The 18984-nt window shown below is 37.9% G+C and overlaps 1 protein-coding gene across 1 annotated transcript in view; it reads right to left on the bottom strand.

The window, feature by feature from the left end:
• Positions 1–530: 530 nt before the first annotated feature.
• RAMP3 (receptor activity modifying protein 3) overlaps positions 531–18984 on the bottom strand; it is a 54337-nt gene continuing 35883 nt past the window's right edge. The window contains exon 4 of the mRNA XM_085306625.1: positions 531–1945. Coding sequence (XP_085162751.1) covers positions 1690–1945 — 256 coding nt within the window. The 3' untranslated portion in view covers positions 531–1689. The remainder of the gene's footprint in view (positions 1946–18984) is intronic.

Below are 18984 nucleotides of genomic sequence, written 5' to 3'. Positions count from 1 at the left end.
ATATTTTGTTTCAGAAAATAGTAGTTAAACAGAAACAGAATCCATACCACATATTTCACTCTTTTACAAAGAACAATCTTCCAATAGCTTCCAGAAAATTAAAGAGTGTCTTTGGAAAAATACACAGGAAACACCTTACAAAATGAATCATTCTACCACAAACGTAATGAAAATAACAAGTAACTGTGTTCGACTCTTGGGAAAGGATGTGAAAACAAAACAGTAGAGCTACAGGTGTTCTTTATCTATCTACACATAAGCAATTTTAATAAAAGTGGCAATTCTATTTTGATTCAGGCCTAGAAACACTCCTCATATGCACAGATCTGAATCTCAAATATCAGACCAGAATCTTAAAGGAGAAAAATCTACCTCACATGGATAGAAAACATAATTATTTGGGCAGTGTAGCTGCATTTTATTTGTGAGTATAAGGTACAGAAAAAATGGAGACCCACTTCTAACAGAATTTGGTCACTTATAGTAATGGGGCATTTGACTTGAAGGCATTTTATGCAATGACAGACAAGAAAAGTTTACAACACAAACACAGAAGTTGTCTTATTTTAGGCATATGATATTTATTTAAATTGTTACATAGCAATAGTTTCATCAAATAAGACTTTTGATTAGATTTTTTTTCTCTTGCCTCCTCTGTCCATTCCAAGAAAGGTTCATACCTTTTTGATGTTCATACTTTAGTTCCCACACTCTTCACACGACGAAAATCGATTTATGTACAAAATTATTCTCTGAAAGGCACCTCAATCAACATCACACCTTTGTGTTTATCTGTAGGGCATCACTTGCACAATTCGAAGTGAGAGTGAGGAGTGAACACAAGTCGTCAAGAATTATAAAAGAGGAAAAATAAAGAGTCTGGCATATTTAAGTTTCTTCACCAATCTTTAGTGTATCGTCCTAACTCCTCTCGTATTTTCCAGATCTGTGAAACAAGACCTATATCCTTCCCAAAGTTTGTTTGTGAGCCATTCAATTCCATCCATGGCTAGTTAGCCATGCTTAAAGGCATTTATAAGTATTTTATAATATGGCATGACCTAGTCCCTGTAGAGATAGTTACTGACCATATAAATTGTTCTTTTTGCCAATGAAATACTTCCAGTTCTTGATAATGATGTTTGTAATTAGCTTCCAGGAAAAGTTACCACTTGGTTACATCCATATTCAGTTCCTTGCTGATGATCTTCCATTCAAGTCACAAGGTTCACAGATGAAAGCCTCAAGTGTCCTACATGCAAAATCAAGACATATCACCTTGCCAAAGTTGATGCTATAGCACACGTACATACAATTACATACAGTTTTGGAGAACATACTTTACCAACCAGCTTTAACTGCAGGAAAGTAACTTTACCTCTCTTGTAGCTAACAGGTCTATTTTCCCGGGGACTATTCTGCTTCTCAGAACTGCCTGTGAAATCCATGCTGATGGCTCCTAATGTTAGCAGAAAGCTTTCTATCATCAGCACTGATGGCCAGCTCAGAAGCAGTGACTTTCGGCAGTGGCAGCAGCTGTTTGAACACAGGATCGTCCTCTCTCTCTTAGTATCTCACAGGTTCCATATCTGCAGATCTGAAATGTTTATATTGTTTCTCTTTTTTTCCTCCATGTTAAGTTTTTAAGGAGAAAGAAATGAGGGGGGGAAAAAAGCCCAGAGGATCAACTTAAACCAGGATATCACTTCTTTTACTGCACCATACTACCAGTGTGATCATGGCACATGTCAGCATGACTGGGATCAAGATTAGGGTTATAAGAATTTCATCTGGTGGATCTTCCCAGTGAACCTTTTCTGAAGTACAGTTTGAAAAGAATTGTTTATGGATTCCAGTGATAAAGCCCTCTGCAAGAGGGTTTGGCCAAAAGCAACTTGCATTGTTGGCTTCACGCTCTGTGCACTGGGTAAAGTTGTCATAATACCTAGGAAAAAGAAGAAAATGAAGAGAAGTTGAAACAGAACACATCCATATAACTTAAAGAAAGCTACAATGGGTACCCTATAGAATCTGTAAGATTGGTTCTATCATACAGATACTCTGCTGGAGGACCTTGAATGGAAGCTATGGGTATCAAACCCAACACTTACAGTTAGATGGAGAACTGACTCACATGTGTAATCATACAACCAAGAGATTCCAGATAAAAGACAGATATCCTGGAAGGACAGGGGACAAAAAGCCTTTTGGGTGCTTTCACTATGGATAGGAATTCCTAATTCCATTTAAATACTATAGAATTACAATCCCCTCAGTAGAGGTGGCTACAATATCATTAAAAATATACACACAAATGTGCCAAGAACAGTACGACTTAAGCAAAGCACAGATAACCATGCACCCTCTGTCACTGGACAGGAGGCTGTGGTCAAAATGAGGATATGATGCTGGAACTACATAGCATGCATTACCGTGTAATAATTCCAGTTCTGGTACATCCTTTGGAAATTAAAAGACAATGGGAAAATAAACACAGAAAAGTCAGCTTTTTCCCAGCTCCAGTAAGTGCCCAATAGGAAAAACAAAAAAACCCATCCTACTTAAACCTATTCTTAATACTCATGAGGGATTGGGAATCCCCTGAAATGTGTAACACTCAATTTCARCACAGCATGTGCTGGAACTTACCTGTCCAAGGATAACTTGTATTTATTTCATGAAAATTGGCTCTCCCTCAAAGGAAAAAAAAAGAAAAGAAAAAAAAAAGGAAACAATATACCTAAATGACTAATCGGATGAGTTTTGTGGAGTTATCATAAGCCAAGGATATTCAGGAAAGGAATGAAGTATGAGGGAGGAGATAGGAAATTAAGACGACGAAGACTGTCTGGTCAGTACGCGAACAGGGGAAGAAATAAGGAAGCTGAATTATTATCTGCTGTGTTCTTAAGCGTTTCAGTTCAGTTCTGGGTGACTCAATAACCTCACTTCAAAGGGAAAGAAAAAATAGAAAGGAGAGAGAAAACAAACACATGATGCCTCAAGGGATGGCATTCTGCATTATTATCTGAAGGTCCTACCTCCTCTTCAGTATGTATAAATACAGTAACGCCTGCTGAATGACTCACTCTTATGTTAAATACCACAGGGGACTCATGCTGACTCAGTCCTTTGCCGTGAAGTAGTGGAGGAGAGACATTCTGTGTCTAGGTCAAGACTGCATTGATATCTACTGTGTAAAGCCTGTCTCTGAGGAGAAATGGCTGCTTGCTTATGCCACCACCACCCTGGCTGGGGACACAGCCTGCAGAGTAACCTTCTTAGGGTTGTGTTCACAAAATAGAGAATGAAGAAAGAAAATGTCTCACAGAAAGGCCCTTCTGCASCCCTCTTCTCATTCTCAGTGAGTTTGCACTGACATTGCTTTATTCATAAGCAAATACATTGCATGATCTGGCGGGTTCACATCCAGATGCTCTGTCACACAGATGTATGTATACACTMTATATATATATACTTTAAGCAAAGCAACTAGAAAGGAAGCTTTTGTTACAAGGTCAGCAGCCACAGGGAAACAACAGGAAATAAGCTAAAAATGAAATACAAATACTATCCGTTTGTTATTTTAATAGTGCCATTCTTCCACGTAATCCCATAGCATTCATCCTTTTTGTCCTTGGACTAAATTAGAATCTATAGATGTCCAGCTGAATATGGGAGAAACAGTCCCAAAGGACCTGAAGAATAATACATCTAAAGGCATGCCTTCGAGGCTTGACAGACTACAGAGCAGAGGCGCTTGGAGCTAGCACGGGGTTGCCCAAGCCGCTCGGTGCTCCATCTAGCACAAGCACAAGGCAGAGCTCCAGGAAGGCTCGGGCTCTGCTCCGGCCCTGCTCTGTGCCACGCTCTGGCTGGTGCTGCCTGCCACCAAAGGGCACCTAGCGTCCCCACAGCTTTTGGGTCCCATCTGTCCCTGCAGAATAAAAGATACAACAAAAAACAAATCCTGGTGGTCTGTAGCAGCTTCATATAAACGGGTCCTAAATGGAAGGACTTCATGCCAGGAATTTCTTCCCTCCTGCCCCGAGGTGGTACAAATATCCTGTAGCGAGTTTACTSTTCTTTCAGGAATTCTGCAGAATTTTGTTGTAAAATATTAGCTGGTRTGAACAACAAAATTTCCCACTGATACGCAATTTCAAGTACAACACAGCCATAAAAAATGGTCTTCCAAAATGCAAGATAAAAATAATGAAGGAGTTATGTTGTATTTAAAAGAWTGAATCCCTGGGAGCCAAGATAGAACATAAATGTTATCTTAAAGTTTGAATTCCTCACAACACTCACTTAATACTCTTTCTCTAAAAACAAACAGAAAAAACCTGTTACACCACCATAACTATTTTTCCGACAAATGTGAGAATTTAGATAAAAATGAAAAATCCAAACTATTTGAGAACTATGCAAGTAATACTCCATTCACTTAAATATTTATGTAATTTAGTAATTTAGAGCTTTTTTGCACTGCAACAGAATGTTCACTTTAAAAACAGAAAAATCCACTGCCTGGTACTGGGTAACATCCACTTTAGAAGGTATCAACTGAACTGTAATTACTACAGCTTYGGCATTTTATAGTTGATCAATTGGTCTGCAAGGTTTTTGTWTGCTTGTTTTTCAAGAGCGAGGTAGAGTTTAATAAATATTTAATGCCAATTCAATTCTTCTGTGTTTAATTCTCTTACGCCTTATGTAATTCTCTTAATTCAAATTGTAAAGGTTRGGGAAAGAACCCCTTTCATTCCGTGTAATACACTACCTCTCACAAAGAAGCCCTGGCCTCTAACTGGGGGTATTGCAACATAAATACATAAAAATCATATGTTTTGCRAAAGGAAAGAAGTAGAAATGACATTGTATACTTATTCCCAGAACAAGTAACTGGAGAGCTGGAGTACAAGCTCCAATACTTCAACCCCAGGGATTAGAAGAAGGTGTGGGAAGGTTGTTATTCTCGGCACTGAGTCACATTTTCAGCCCTTTTTCAGGCTAGCTACAAGGGCTCTAGTTAGTCAACAAGGATATTTATTGAGGGCCAGGTACTCCACGTCTCACACAAGCTGTTTGATCAGTGGGTCAAAAAATTAATGTAGCCAGGAATTTGAACTCATTTTGGTAGGCCAGTACTGAAGCACAAACAAAAACTAAGCATAACCTGAGCACTGAAATTTGCATAAATATATCTTCTCCACTGGTATGCTCAGGAGAACCGTTGCAAGTTTTATTGAGGAACGAACAAATTGGTCGTACTGCATATTATTGATAACATTCACTGTCAAAAGAATATTAAAAATAGCTGATTCCTTTTTGGAGCAATCTCTAGTCTGTAACATATTTGTCTTAAAAGATTATTTGCAGCATTTAAGAACAATACTGTTATTTTCAAAGTTTATTTTTTCTCCTGTACTTTATATTTCCAGTAAACCAGATAATAACAGCCATATGGTTCATTTTTCTAAAAACTGTGGAAATTTTATTTTGTGATTTATTTTACCTGTGGGAAAATTCATTTATATATCTATACATATAACTAAGAACATGGACTGTGGGTAGGTATCATTGGAGACTCAAACATATGCACGTGCCTTGATGGGACAACGTTTCACAGAGCCTTACTCAGAGAAACAGACAGCTGGATGTATTTCATCTCACCCTCTTCAGGGTATCCAGTCACCTACCTCTTAGGGCACAGGTCAGTCTAAGCGGGGATCTGAATCCCATCCTTAGTTTCCCACAACCCAGGGAAGTAATGTGACAAATTCTTTCTTGGTCATCCTTAACCCTCCAGCATTAAAAAACTGCAGAGACGGTTGGTTAGAAAAAAAATAGATACAGTTCGCTCCTCTAAATTTTCATCAGCAAAAATGTCAAGATACCAAATAGATGGTTTCTTTAGCAGTTTCAACAAATGAGCACTTCCTGGAAGAAGGCTTTTGTTTCAAAAGCTCTCAGAATGCAGAGCACCTTATACTACATTATTCATAGAGTCACAAAGGTTGGAAGCGACCTCTGGAGATCATCTAGTCCAACCTCCCAAAGGTGTCCTGATGCTAGTTCCACTGGGGCTTGAACCCAGGACCCTCAGCATGTAAAGCATACATGATAACCACTACACTATTCTTCTACCCCAGAAAAGCTCACAAAGTTATTTGCCAGATGTGGCCAGTGTATCAACCAGCAGTTGCAGTAAAGGGATCGTGCCATCTGTCCAGCACTCATGTAGACAGGCCACCCCAGAGACTCTCTCTGGTTGCATACAACCAGGCATATACTAGGAGGCTTAAAGGTTTTACCATGGCTGAATGAGATACATCAGGAATTAAAAAGCTAAAGACATCCACCATTTCACATTTATCCCTTTATATTTATCAGTTTCATCATCAGTGACATAATATAATTAAAGAAAGGTATTGTTATCAAACATCAATATATATATATATTACCAGTTGATGTTTGTTATTTTCAGTCTAGTGAGTATTCAAAAATAYGGGGAAAAATTCTCCTTAGCATAAACTGGGTTTGAGGCAACTTTGGTAATAGTCCAGGGACACTCTCTTCTGCTACTCCACACTCCTGGTCAGAAATCTAGAGGCCCTGTTCCAGGACACTAGGAGATACATGGCATATTTAAATAAATAAATGCATTTTGAACCTCTTTGTATTTCTCAGAAGGGAAAAGATCCCTCTTTTGCTAGGCCTGACTTGTTACATCAGTCCTCACTCTTGACTTGTTCTGCTGCCTGTAAGCAGCTCTAAAAATGTCTTCAAACTTCTAGTTCAGTTGCTGATTACTGGAGAGAAATCTTCTTAATTGATCCCAAAACTGCAAGCCCTGTAGATAACAGCAACCCTCATGCATTGGAAATAGGTATCCTCAAAATACATGTTCAATCAAGAAATTTCCTTATACTCAACCATATATTAAATTACATTTCAAAATGAATGATCAGTCCTGTTATAACCCTATTTGCTTCCCTGAATTTATATCTGATATGAATCTAGCCAGTAATGTACTCTTCACTGAACAGCATAGAGAATTTAAGTAACTAGATTCCCAAAGATGGAAAATTAATTCTATATCTCACTTGCTTTCAAGAAAAAGGTTGAAGTTCTCAAAAGAAGAAAGCTTATCCATCTTAAGTCAAATTACCATTAGTATACATTTCTAAATGAATTTATATATATTTTTAACAAAAAGGAATCAGCATCTTCTCAAAACAATATTCAGATAAAGGCCCTTTAATGGTAATTTTTCATTCTAGCATGTTTTCAGTACTTTGAGTCTCCACCAGGTCTGGAATGAGAAATACTGAAATAATAATAATTGTAAATATCATAGCAGGAGAAAGGCTCTTCTTACAGCATTTCCAACTGAAGTGGAAGAAGGACGTACCAAACAACCTCACAAAAAAGCTTACTCTTCTGTGATATCCAGCCAAATTTTGTAGAATTTAAGGGTATACCAGCCTGGATGAACTTCAAATAGCGATCCAAACCTTAAGATGATTATCTCTTGAGGCTTCCCCATCAGTTTAAAAGCGAAGCTTTAGTTTTACGATCAGCTATGAGCCTATAAATAAGAGAGAAGGCTTCCATGCCTTTTTCATTCAACATCCCTCCAAACATATTTGTGGCTGCATTTCACCATGCCTTTAATCCCACATCATCTTCTGCCAAGAGCAGTATTCTCACAGACACACTTGTACCTCCCTAGTCAGATCCAATCTGCCGTTCTGCATTTCCAACATAGGATTAAACCAGGAGAAAATAATACACTATGAAATGTAAGGAAGGAAATGTATGCAGAAAAGAAATGGCAAAAATCCTTTGCTGGGTTAATGAGAATATTATAAAGCATAGTTTACTCTCACGCCACTGAATAATGGGCATTGTGACAGATTTACTCACTTAGGCTGAAAATAATAAATACATTCTGGTGTCCTTTGAAATAGTTACAGGACTCCACCCTTGGCTTCACATCAACAACCTTCTGGAAAATGAAAAATGGATGAATAAATCTAACTGAAAACCCCAAAATGCACAATTATTAGTAAACTCTTGTTAAATTCTTAGAGCTATAGCAAGAAAATGTAAATACAAAGATTAACTCTAGATTTAAGCAACAGTTTAGGTATCTATCTCCCATGAGCAAGAGAAGCTGCTATATTAAGCAAATGTAGAATGAGGAGGAAAATGTAGCCTGACATCAGGTTCCATGCTATAAAGATTAAAAATTTAGTAGCACGGGAATTTTACCAAGCTTTTACTACCACCCCTGAGCTATATTTTAACGATTACTTAGTATTAAACTCTATCCATTCCTTTGGGATCAGTAGTTCAGAGGAGATGTATTTTCTGCAGTCAATACTGTGCCATGGCTACAGAAGCCAACCCCACAACCCTCTCGTATCAGACAAAAATCAAAACAGTAGGAAGAGGTAAACCCTAGTTCTGCAAAAACTTAAGTATACATATGTATACCACACCAGTTAAGCAGCCATCGCTATCAGTAATGAGGTGTGGAAAAACACGTACTTAACCTACTGAAGAAGCTGCACTGGGTCTCAGATGCTGTCAGCTGCCTCACAAGTTCCCACTTCAGTGGCAGAGAGAGAAACCGAGACACAGGGAATGCACCAGGGAGGGCAAAGGAGAATGCAGGAGCGCCAAAGCAGCACGTGGAGCTGGCCTCGGGGAAATCCTGGTAAGCCTCTGGCTTGCAAAGGTTCATCCATGTACAGCATCTTCCAGACATGACTCTGTTTTGCTCCTTAGAGATGATTACACAGTCACAGTATTACAGCGTCACCCTCTTCACCGTGATCTGGCTCAAGAGCTATGGCTTTAAATTTGTTTGACTAAAGCACTATTAACTATACTATTGTATAAACAATGAATTAGGTCAGAATACATTACTTAATCACAAGCTCTTCAGGGACAAAGGCAATCTAAAATGAAGAAGGCTGAACTACTCCAAAGAAACTCTACTAGAACTAGGTTTCAGAGGAAAAATACATGTAGCAATAAATGTGCCATGTGCATGTGCTATTTTAGTGTGCTCTATATTTAGAGAAAGAACATAAGAAAAAAAATGTTATCTTTCACCTTTTATATGAAAAAATGCTGTTGTCCAGGAGTGTTTATGTATGTACGTATATCTGTATACACATAATTGAGCTTCAGTGGCCATGGAAAGCCAAATCTTTTGTCACCAGATTTTGTTGGAAGATTCTTCTTAATTTTTGAAAATGCTCATGGGAGAGATCACTGAGATGAACAACAACTCTGCTGGAAATCTTCAAGGTGAGGCAAATCCCTTCACTAGTTTGATGCAACAGATATTAAGCTGCTATGTTAATTTTTCAAATTCATATATATTGGGCACTTGGCATTTCTGGGTTAAAATAGAGCATTTCGTATGTGGCAATACGGTCACCTGTGACACATCAATCTTCAATCATCACTGGTCATTTTCTGAAGTTTACTTGAATTATAACTTTGATGACACAGCAGCTGATAGGGACCACAGTTACAGCTGCAGCTAATTTCTGTGTATGTCCCTAAGACATAGCAAAGTTGTTTGTTAACAAGTGCTGATGTAACCAGATATACTCAGGTTTGCAGCAGCAAACCTGCTATCTCAGTTTAGAATAAGCTTAACATATACCACTGCAAACAGGACTGAGGCCTGGGTTTGGTGCTATTTTAGGAAGTCTGATGCCTGCTCTCTGTCCTGGCCCTACTCCAGAAAATGTTGTAGTAACACTTGCATTTGATGGAAAACAGAGAAAATGGCAAGGAGGAAAAGAGAAGCCATTTATTATTCATGGTAGGTTCAAAGAAAGAAGAATAATTTTTAAAATAAATTTCAGCCTGTTATTTAAAAATAAAACTTTTCACTTTAGAAACATATATTATAGCAGTACCTTTCATTTTAAAAAGGTATATTATAGCTAATGAAGACAGAGTAATTCTACTATCTTTTATCACTCTTTTTGGGCTCCTGTTGATGGGTTGTTTAGGATTTGTCTGTTTAAAATTTTGTGCTTAAAATTATTTCAGAAGCAGAGTTTAAGACAATCATCCGGGTCTGGAGGGACACAAGCCTTTATGTACACGTATATACAACAAATTGTTTAGAGTCAGATTTTTAAAACTACTGAAATCCCAAAACACAATCTCTAAAAGCCCTTGAAGCCTGTTATTTTGAAATCAGTATAACATAGGGAATTTGTATGAGCCCAGGAATCTATGAAGTATTTCTAAGCCTCTTTTTCTTCCTTTTCTTTTGGTAACTACTACTATCTCCATAGCTGAATTTCAAGTACAATCATTCAAAACTATTTGGGAATTCAGGTCATATAATTGAAAAGTAGCAACAGTTTAACTTGGCAGATGATAGGGTTTTTGCGCTATGCTGTATTCCTCCCCAGCCAGCACCGACATAAGCACTCCTTGCAAACCAGTTGCTGAACCATCACGGCGTGCAGAACGACGTGGAGCTGCCGATCTTACAGCACCACGATTTACTGTGCTGGTTCGTCCTGCAGATGTTCACGAAGGAGAGGTGCTGCCAAGCCAATCTCCGTCTGCTCATCAGTCAGACATCTCTGGCCCTTATTCGTCCTTCTGAATGAAGCTTAAGTAGCGTTGTCCAACCTCAGAAAAATATTGTGTAAGAGAAGACAACGTGGTCTCTATCGACTACCTTAATAGGGGCCATGTGTGCCATATATAAATAATTGCATCATTTCAGAAGTCTGAAAACTTTTTAAGTATAAAAGAAAAATCCCTGTGTTATTTGGTTGCCTTGTAGGTGTTAAAATGAAGTATACAGTAGCTATATCTGTGTGAAACACAGTTTCACACAGATATAGCTACTGTATACTTTCTCACAATTTTCGCTGTAAAAGAAGCAGACAAATGTAGCATATTTTCAATATCACTTCACAACATCTGTACTCAAAAACTTACACATGTAAGTATTCCTGCAGTGACAGTGAGAGATAGAAAGAGATAGTGAGAAATGCAAACTTTAATTCTTTTTCTGTAATTACAACTGGGATATGCAAACCTCAGCATGCCAGCTGGACCAGACCTCTGACACGCTTCAACAGTGTCCTTCTGATTTGGGTTCCTAGCAGAGAAAACTCCTGGAGCAAAGCACAGCAAGTGAACTACAACACCATACCAGAAATTTGACACAAAATAGAGGTGGGACTCATCACATTTTGTTTTGATCTCACTAATTCCCCTGAAAATACATGAAGTTTGTATTTTTTCAACCGTAGATCAAAACCCTGTCTACAGTCCACAAATGGCTTAGCAATTTTAAGTTTTTTATAGTTCTGAGAAAGCTATAGAAAATAAATTTATGTTACACAGAGCTTGCATATTCCAACAGCTTGAAACCATACTTTTGAGATATGCTACAAACAAGTTCATAAAGGTGAGGAGTAAAACAGATTGAAGAATGCACAATACTTTTGCAGCTAAATTTTCATACCTACTGTTTCTCCTTTTCACAGTTTACCATTAAAATTGTTACCTCAAACAGCAGAAAAGAATGAGTCAGGAAATAAATAACTGCATTTAACACTAGAACAGGCTCTTGAGTTCTGGCTCACAAAAGGAAATACGTGGAATTGGAAATGTTCCTTTATGAACGCAGGCCAGAGGTCAATAGCATTTATTTGCTCTAAATAAGTTGATCTTTCAGCAGTTCAGGACACCTAAGATTATGTGAGGTTCGGTTGTAGCTGGTGTTATGGACTGATGCTGTTTTTTACTCTCTCCGAGGGCTATCAGCTTTTTTTCCCCATACTTGCAGAAGCAAACTCTGCTTTTGGAAGGACATACTGTGCTGCTAGCTTTAGAGTAGGCAAAATGATTCAGAGGAGCAGCTTAAAAGACAGAAACCTGCATAAGCAGCAGCAGAGTTTGTGGTGTGCCTGAGTCAACTCTTTAGAATGACCAAGCCTCAGCRAGGAAACAAATGCACAAAACACACAGACACCTTCCCTAATACTGGGACCCCTGGCAAAACACCCAAGAGAGATGTGCAGGAGAGATGGGCTCTGCCAAACAATTATGGACTCAGCAGCAATTAATGAACAACTATTCCTTCAGGAATCAATCCCACCCCAGCTACTTCAAGTGTAGATGAAAAAGGACATTACCTGCTTTCATGGCAAAACAACATGGGAGTGGTCAGTGCTAAATTGCAGCAATGATCTCTTAAACTTAGATCTAATGAAATCAAGTATTCCCATAGGAATAGAGTTCCTCCTACAGTCAAATCTCTCAAAAATTACAACCTTCAAATTCAGCCAAAGGAAAAATGACATTACAGCTAAACCACACACCTTGCCCTACACCTTAAATGTAATTCCTCAGCAATAATATTTTATTGCTATTTAAATAATCACTTCCAGACCCAGATAAAGGAAGTGGTATTCCAGTGGGAAGGGCAGTAAAAAGCCTCAATGTAAACAGCCTATGTAATGTTTTCAAATAACTCCTACCCTCAGTATCATGAATGAAGTGGCACGGGAACAAACTATTAATCTGGCCAAGCAGCAAGACATAGTTTCTCCGCAATCATTCTCTGAAAAAAACTTAAGCAACTCTAACACAGTAATTTTACTAGTAATTAGAGCTATACAACATAGGTCCATACTCATTATTCCTATAGCAAATGAATCACAAAGATCCTCTTTCAATCTGTAGGTCAGTTTATATTTAAGTCACTAAACCAATACAGGGCAACAGTTATACCAAATTAACTCTCAACCAGCCAACCTGAATATTAGAAACAACTTAGCCTTACCCACGTGTACCTCAGAACAAGCTTATTCCAGTTCTGCAGATGGTTTTGCTAAGCTCCGTTCTCCTGCGAGTAGGCTGGTATCATCCTCAGCCTGGTTTAAAGGAGGCCAGCTGAGCTGACATTACACTGCAGCTGCTGCTGAAGCTTTTACATGGACCTGTCCACTGCGAGATRTCTGCTCTTCAGTCCTCTCCAACTCCAGAAGCAGTAACTCACATGAACAAGAAGACAAACCCATTTACTGTCATTTGACTAATTCAGAACTTATTTGCGGAACTGTAGCCAATAGGGAGCATCCCATCTTACCAGTAAACACATATTTTTCATGCTTCTGCAAAGAGTCATGTGTTTTCAGCCCTTCTTGGAAACAAGAATAGCAAGACTCACATCATCTAGACAGGTGATAAGTTCCCTTCAATCAAGTCCTTTCCCATTTGTATTCAAAGCAACATCACAGAAAGTATAAGGAATGCCATAGCAACATTTGTACAAGATTACCAAGATTCTTTGTTTCAGGGACTTTTATCATTCTCCCATCTTCTTTAGAAAAAAATAAAACTGAAAATAAATGCAACAATAGAGGAATGAGGACTTGGCATATTTCTTGATATCTTCAAGTAAGCAGAGCCAGAGACAACAAAACTAAAGGATCCCAAACAACATCCATGCAGGCTAAATGTCAAGTTCACATTGTTCTAAAATACACGCTTTCTTTCCCTACACTGTCACTTACTTCCTGCTCAGAGTTGTTCTTTACCTCCCAGGCACACAGCTGGCTATGTATGCATGAACAGGTATTTGCTTGCTAACAGTCTGCAGCGAACAAAAACATACCTTACGAGGTTGGTGAAAGCAGAAAATGCACAAGAGCACAAGTTAGCTCAATGGCTCAGAGCATTTAATTATTTATATTAAATAATCCTCCTAAGTGTGAGAACAAAGTTTTCTTGATCCAAGGACACTATCCTAAAAAATTAAAATTCAATACTGTTCAGTATTTTTTCTTCTTTAAGAAAAAGAAACAACCCTCCTTTTCAAATTCAGCCAATTAATTGAGAGATGCGATTCGCTTTTCAGAGAGAATGGAGTAAATCAAAAGAGCTGTTGGAGAAAGGCTCTCAAGCTTCTGCCTACTTCAGGAACCTCCTAAATTCCTGGACTTAGGAATCCAGGCTCCTAAGGCTGAGGATTTGCACCCACTTTAAGTTCTTTTGCCTCTAAAGCTGAAGAGATCCTCGAGGTAACRTCGTGTTTCAGTGCTCACATGCACACCTGAAAGGCTGACATGCAACTACTGTAAAAATAAATTATGAAATTTTCCCAGAATCACAAAGGTTTTGCTCCAAAAAAGTTGCTTCCATATGGAGACTTATTTTCCCTTCTGCAATTTGCTTTCCCWAACACTTGACGTGGCTACATCAGTATGACTAGTCCTTAATACTGAGCTCTAAAAAACTGCACTTTGGATAGAGTTATCAAACAGCTCTGTCAAGACTTGTGTCCTGTGTTTCAAGGTCTCATCAGATATCTTTCCTGTTTCCACTGATCCTCAGTGTCTCACTTTCCTGTTGTTTGGTGTAAGCTTACCAACACTTTCTRTGTGAACCTATGGTATCTTTAATACAAACTTTCCTCTCTGCTTCAAAGTAATGTCTGAATTTTGAGCATTTTCATTAGAAAATGGGTTTTTAACTTCTCCAGGAACATGTAACCATGAGGCACCTAATATTTAAAGCACTAATACACAAAATGTAGGAAAGGCAAGGAGGAAAAAATGAGATATGCTTCGGAATTTAACACGGTTAAGGTACGAGATTCCTGACAATTCCTGTCAACTGCACAATTAAAATATCCCCTAGGTAGGAATATAATTGGTCAGACAACATGCCAGGGCACACCCTGACCTTAAAGAGATGTGCTTTCTCCCTGACCACACAGATATATATCAAGTAAGATCAACTGACCACATCATTACATACCTCCCCTGTAGAATCAAAGGCATCAAGCTTGTGTTTCTGTAAATGAAATGACAACTTTAAAATTTCTTACTTATGGATAAAGTTTCAAAATTTTTGTCATCACTGTAGGCAGTTAATGAAAGGGTTTGAAATCCCTTCATCCTCGTGGGCTTCTCATGAAAAGCAGATGGCATATTTCTGAGGCAGACACGCAAACACATCACATCCTTTTGTGTCACTTCACACGCTCATCAGTATTTGAAATTTTACATCTAAAATTTTATTCCTTGTACTAGAACTTGTGAGGGAAAGCAGAGAGCACTTCAAAATACAAATCCAAATGACTAGATTGTCTTTCGATTTCTAATAAATACTTCTCCATGCCAAAAAACACAATCTCTGAACTACTGCTGCATCATCTGCTTTTTCTCTATTACAATYAGCTTTCTTTGTTCAACTCAGTTTATTTCAAAATATGTCCAGCCAAAGGCAAAACCAGGCTAAGATTTCGAAATTTTTCTTTGCTATCAGCTTTGCCTCTCCCTTCAGTCTCATTAAGAAAAYCATTAGCATTTTCTAGTGTGTATCCTCCTTCAGAAACCCAAGCATGAAGAAGATAAGAACCCTGGGGAGGAGTGGGCTCATCTTCTCTGCTGGTCCTGCACTGAAACTTGCTTAAAGCCAAAAAGTATATGACTTGCTCCAGGGGAAAGAAAGAAGGAAAAAAGAAAACACAGAAAAAAGTAGATGCTGTGAATGTGAGAATGGTGACAATCCAAGCTACTAACACCGTTTGAAAATACATTCCATCATTTTTTGATGAGTTAGATTCAAAGCAAACTTCTCCATGTTCAGAAAATTTATAGTCAGTGGAGACAGTGGAGTAATTTTGGGGTATGATGCATCACATTAAAAGCAAATTAGTCAAGAATTACACTCAGATACACCACCTTTACTGATGGAGAAACATTCAACCACTATGCTTCTATCTACCTAAACCTGCCTCCTACCTCCAGCATAACCATTACAGTCACCACTTGTCTGCATAGTCCTTGCTCCAGTCAGCTCAAGTGCAAATGCACTAGTTACATGCTGGTATTCAGGTCTGTCATCAACATCAGCCATTTGATGAGACAAGTCAGCTTTCTCCCAGATGCATCAGCCACTTTGTTCATTCATCTCCTAAAGTCTGCTAAGAGTAATGGTTTATTGCCTCCAAAACATAACTCTCAACCCACTTCAAGCCAGTCCTGCAACATCTAGAGAGGAGCCAGAGTCAGGAGAAAACAGTGGTCCCCAGCCCAGTACTGCTCTAAGCTAGTCATTTCCAGTTTTCTTTCCGCCTAGCTGAGCCAAGTGGACATGCAAGAAGAAAAAATCTGGCTTTTTTCCAGATCAGTACTACACAGTACTACTCCTGACAACAATTCCAGAAAGGCACCTGTGAACTTAGTCATGTTTCTGACTAAGAGTCAAAAATTCAGAGGAAAAGAGATAACAAAATAAGTGGGAGCCCTCCTCATTCATTTCAGCTTTCATCTAAAAACAACTGCTTCAGATCCTATTTTTAAAAGGCTATTAAAGAGTCATCTGCTGGAATAGAAGCTGTTATTAGAYTCCACTTAGTCCAAATAGCACAAGCCCTTTAAAATGCCTCAGCATCATTTTTTAAGTAGAAACATGGGAGAGAAATATATGATGATATCCAGCTGTGAAATATAAATCACAGGTCAGCTAGGTTCATACTTTGCGAAATATCCACTGGTGCATTTGCACAGAGAGAAAAATAACTAAAATATGAAAATAATTCATCTGCTTCTAAGTAGAATTTTCCACCATAATTTTCACATCCTTAATTTCTGTGAGCATTCCAAAGAATGGAGATTTTGTATAATTATTCATGGAAAAGTAGATTTTACATACACAGATAAGACTCCTATAATTACAAATTCCRTTTGTTTTGGGAGGAAAGCAGTAGTTGTTTTCCAATTCAATCAGAAATGAAATAAGGAGAGTCAGGAACCAGGTGACTAATTGTAGATCTTAAACTTCAAATCAKGTAATCTACTAGACTAGTTAATGAGCAGATGATTTCTGCAGTTCTGAATAACAAATATTCTTAAAAATTCCAATCTGTTCCTGGACAATTCATAAACAAGACCAAAATTTATGAAAAATTATCCATAGAACCAGAGGAACAGTAATAACATTAAAAGAATTTTAAAAACAGCAAAAATTGGATGAGGAAGAGTTGCGTATAGGAAAGTACTGTTTAACTATTATTCAAGCACAATAYTATATTTGAACACGAGTCTTGAATGTACAGGCTTTACACCTTGTATATCACAGATGGTGGGTTTTGCTGTTGTTTCAAGGATACTGTACACGAACACTGTAGTAAATACTTAATCAAACACTAACATCCTTTTGATATTATCCATATTTCTCCTCCAGTCATCATAATCTCTCCCCACTCCAATTTATTCCAAATGCAAGAAAAATAAGTTACTCATGGCAGTAAAGACACATGCCTTCTTCTTAAATAACTTGTTGYACTGAGTAGCTCCTCTAACCTGTGCTGACATCTCACACATACAAACCGAAGCAGATGGTGGGCCCAAAGTCCCTATCCCTTCTCCACATTTGTTTATGGAAGACATTAAYGTGCAACACTCCCTGCAGTTCCTAAAGGACACGTCAGCAGCCTCGTAAGTAGGTGCAAAAAATACTGTGGCAGGAGATGTTGAATTCAAAAAGATTGGCTCTGGATCCACAGCAGGAAGACACGGCTTCTTGAGAGATTCATCCGTGAGAGGCAGCTGGTTTTCAGCTCTTGACACTGCTGTGTTTACAGCAACATCTTCCTGGGACYTGCTCTACCTTAATTTGAGAAAGAGCAGTGTAATATAGCCCATCATCTATGAAAGATTACTAGCCCCTGCCGTAAGAAAACTATTACGGACTTCTGTTAATTTTTAAATACAATGACTGGCAAAGTAGTATATTTACCTTTTGAGCCTTATCTAATTCCTCTTTGTGTGATGAAAAGAATTCATCTTCTTATTTTCACTTGGAATATATAAAAAAAAAGCAATAATTTTTGCATGTCGACATGTTCCTTGCATGTCAACAGTCAAAAGCAGAAAAAAAATTACTTGCAGTGAAAATAGACACATCTATTTTTGTACCTGTTTTTTTTATAATAGGTAACATTAATAACTAACAGCTGTATACTACATGTCAGTATAGATATGTATTAGGTATACGTACTCCCCCAAAATATGATGCAAACATCCACATGATAAATTACAGCACAATGTGACAAATCATACATAACATAGATCACTTCAAGATTATTCTGCTTTTTAACCTATTTTCCTGCAGAAAAACTCAGACTCAGGGCCCAATGATTAACTCACAATCCCATAATTTGTGAACTCAAGAGAAATACAAAATATCTGTTCCTTGGAAGTTGAAAAGAATGGTGTTCTTAATCGTTCACTTATGCACTATGTCTTTGGGACCTTTGTTTTTTCTACTCTTTATACTTTCTTTGTTCTTTCTACTCTTACACATTCAGCTCTCATCATGGAAAAAAATCCATAACTTTATGAAGCTGCTGCACCCTTAGATATCATTTTTCTTCAGTATTTCAACCATTTCTTACGTTGTCATCAAGTTCATCAAAAAATCCAGCAACCTATCTTCCGTTTGCAAACTGCACAATAGTTTGAAAAAAAATGACTGATCTCTTTAAGAATGCAGAACACTGTATTTCTTGTCTGAGAACTGCTTTCCAACACTGAATTATATATTGTTTTGCAAGGCTAAATAGAAATGCCAGAGCCTTGTCAATTAGCAGTGTAAAATACTTCTTTAAAGTATCATTATATAATAAAATTCTATAATTGAAACAAGGTCCTGAATACAGAACAAACGGGTAGTATTAATTCATACCTCGTTGTGCTGTCAACAGTTAACCACATGACTAATACCACATGTAGCTTGAAGTAAGAAAATCCATTTTTTTTCCTCTGCTGAGTTAATCTGGGTTATTATGCATTCGTGGTTGATTCATTTAGAAAACAAGAATGTAGAAACTGTCTTGCAAAACAAAACAGAAGAACCACAAAAGTTTGTATCAAGTATTCATTTGCATAGCACAGATTTATT

This window comes from Rhea americana, unplaced genomic scaffold, assembly GCF_003343005.1.
Source record: "Rhea americana isolate MKP2758 unplaced genomic scaffold, rheAme1 scaffold_242, whole genome shotgun sequence".
NCBI lineage: Eukaryota > Metazoa > Chordata > Aves > Rheiformes > Rheidae > Rhea > Rhea americana.
The sequence above is the reverse complement of the archived record's forward strand: the minus strand, read 5'-3'. Positions and strand labels throughout refer to the sequence as shown.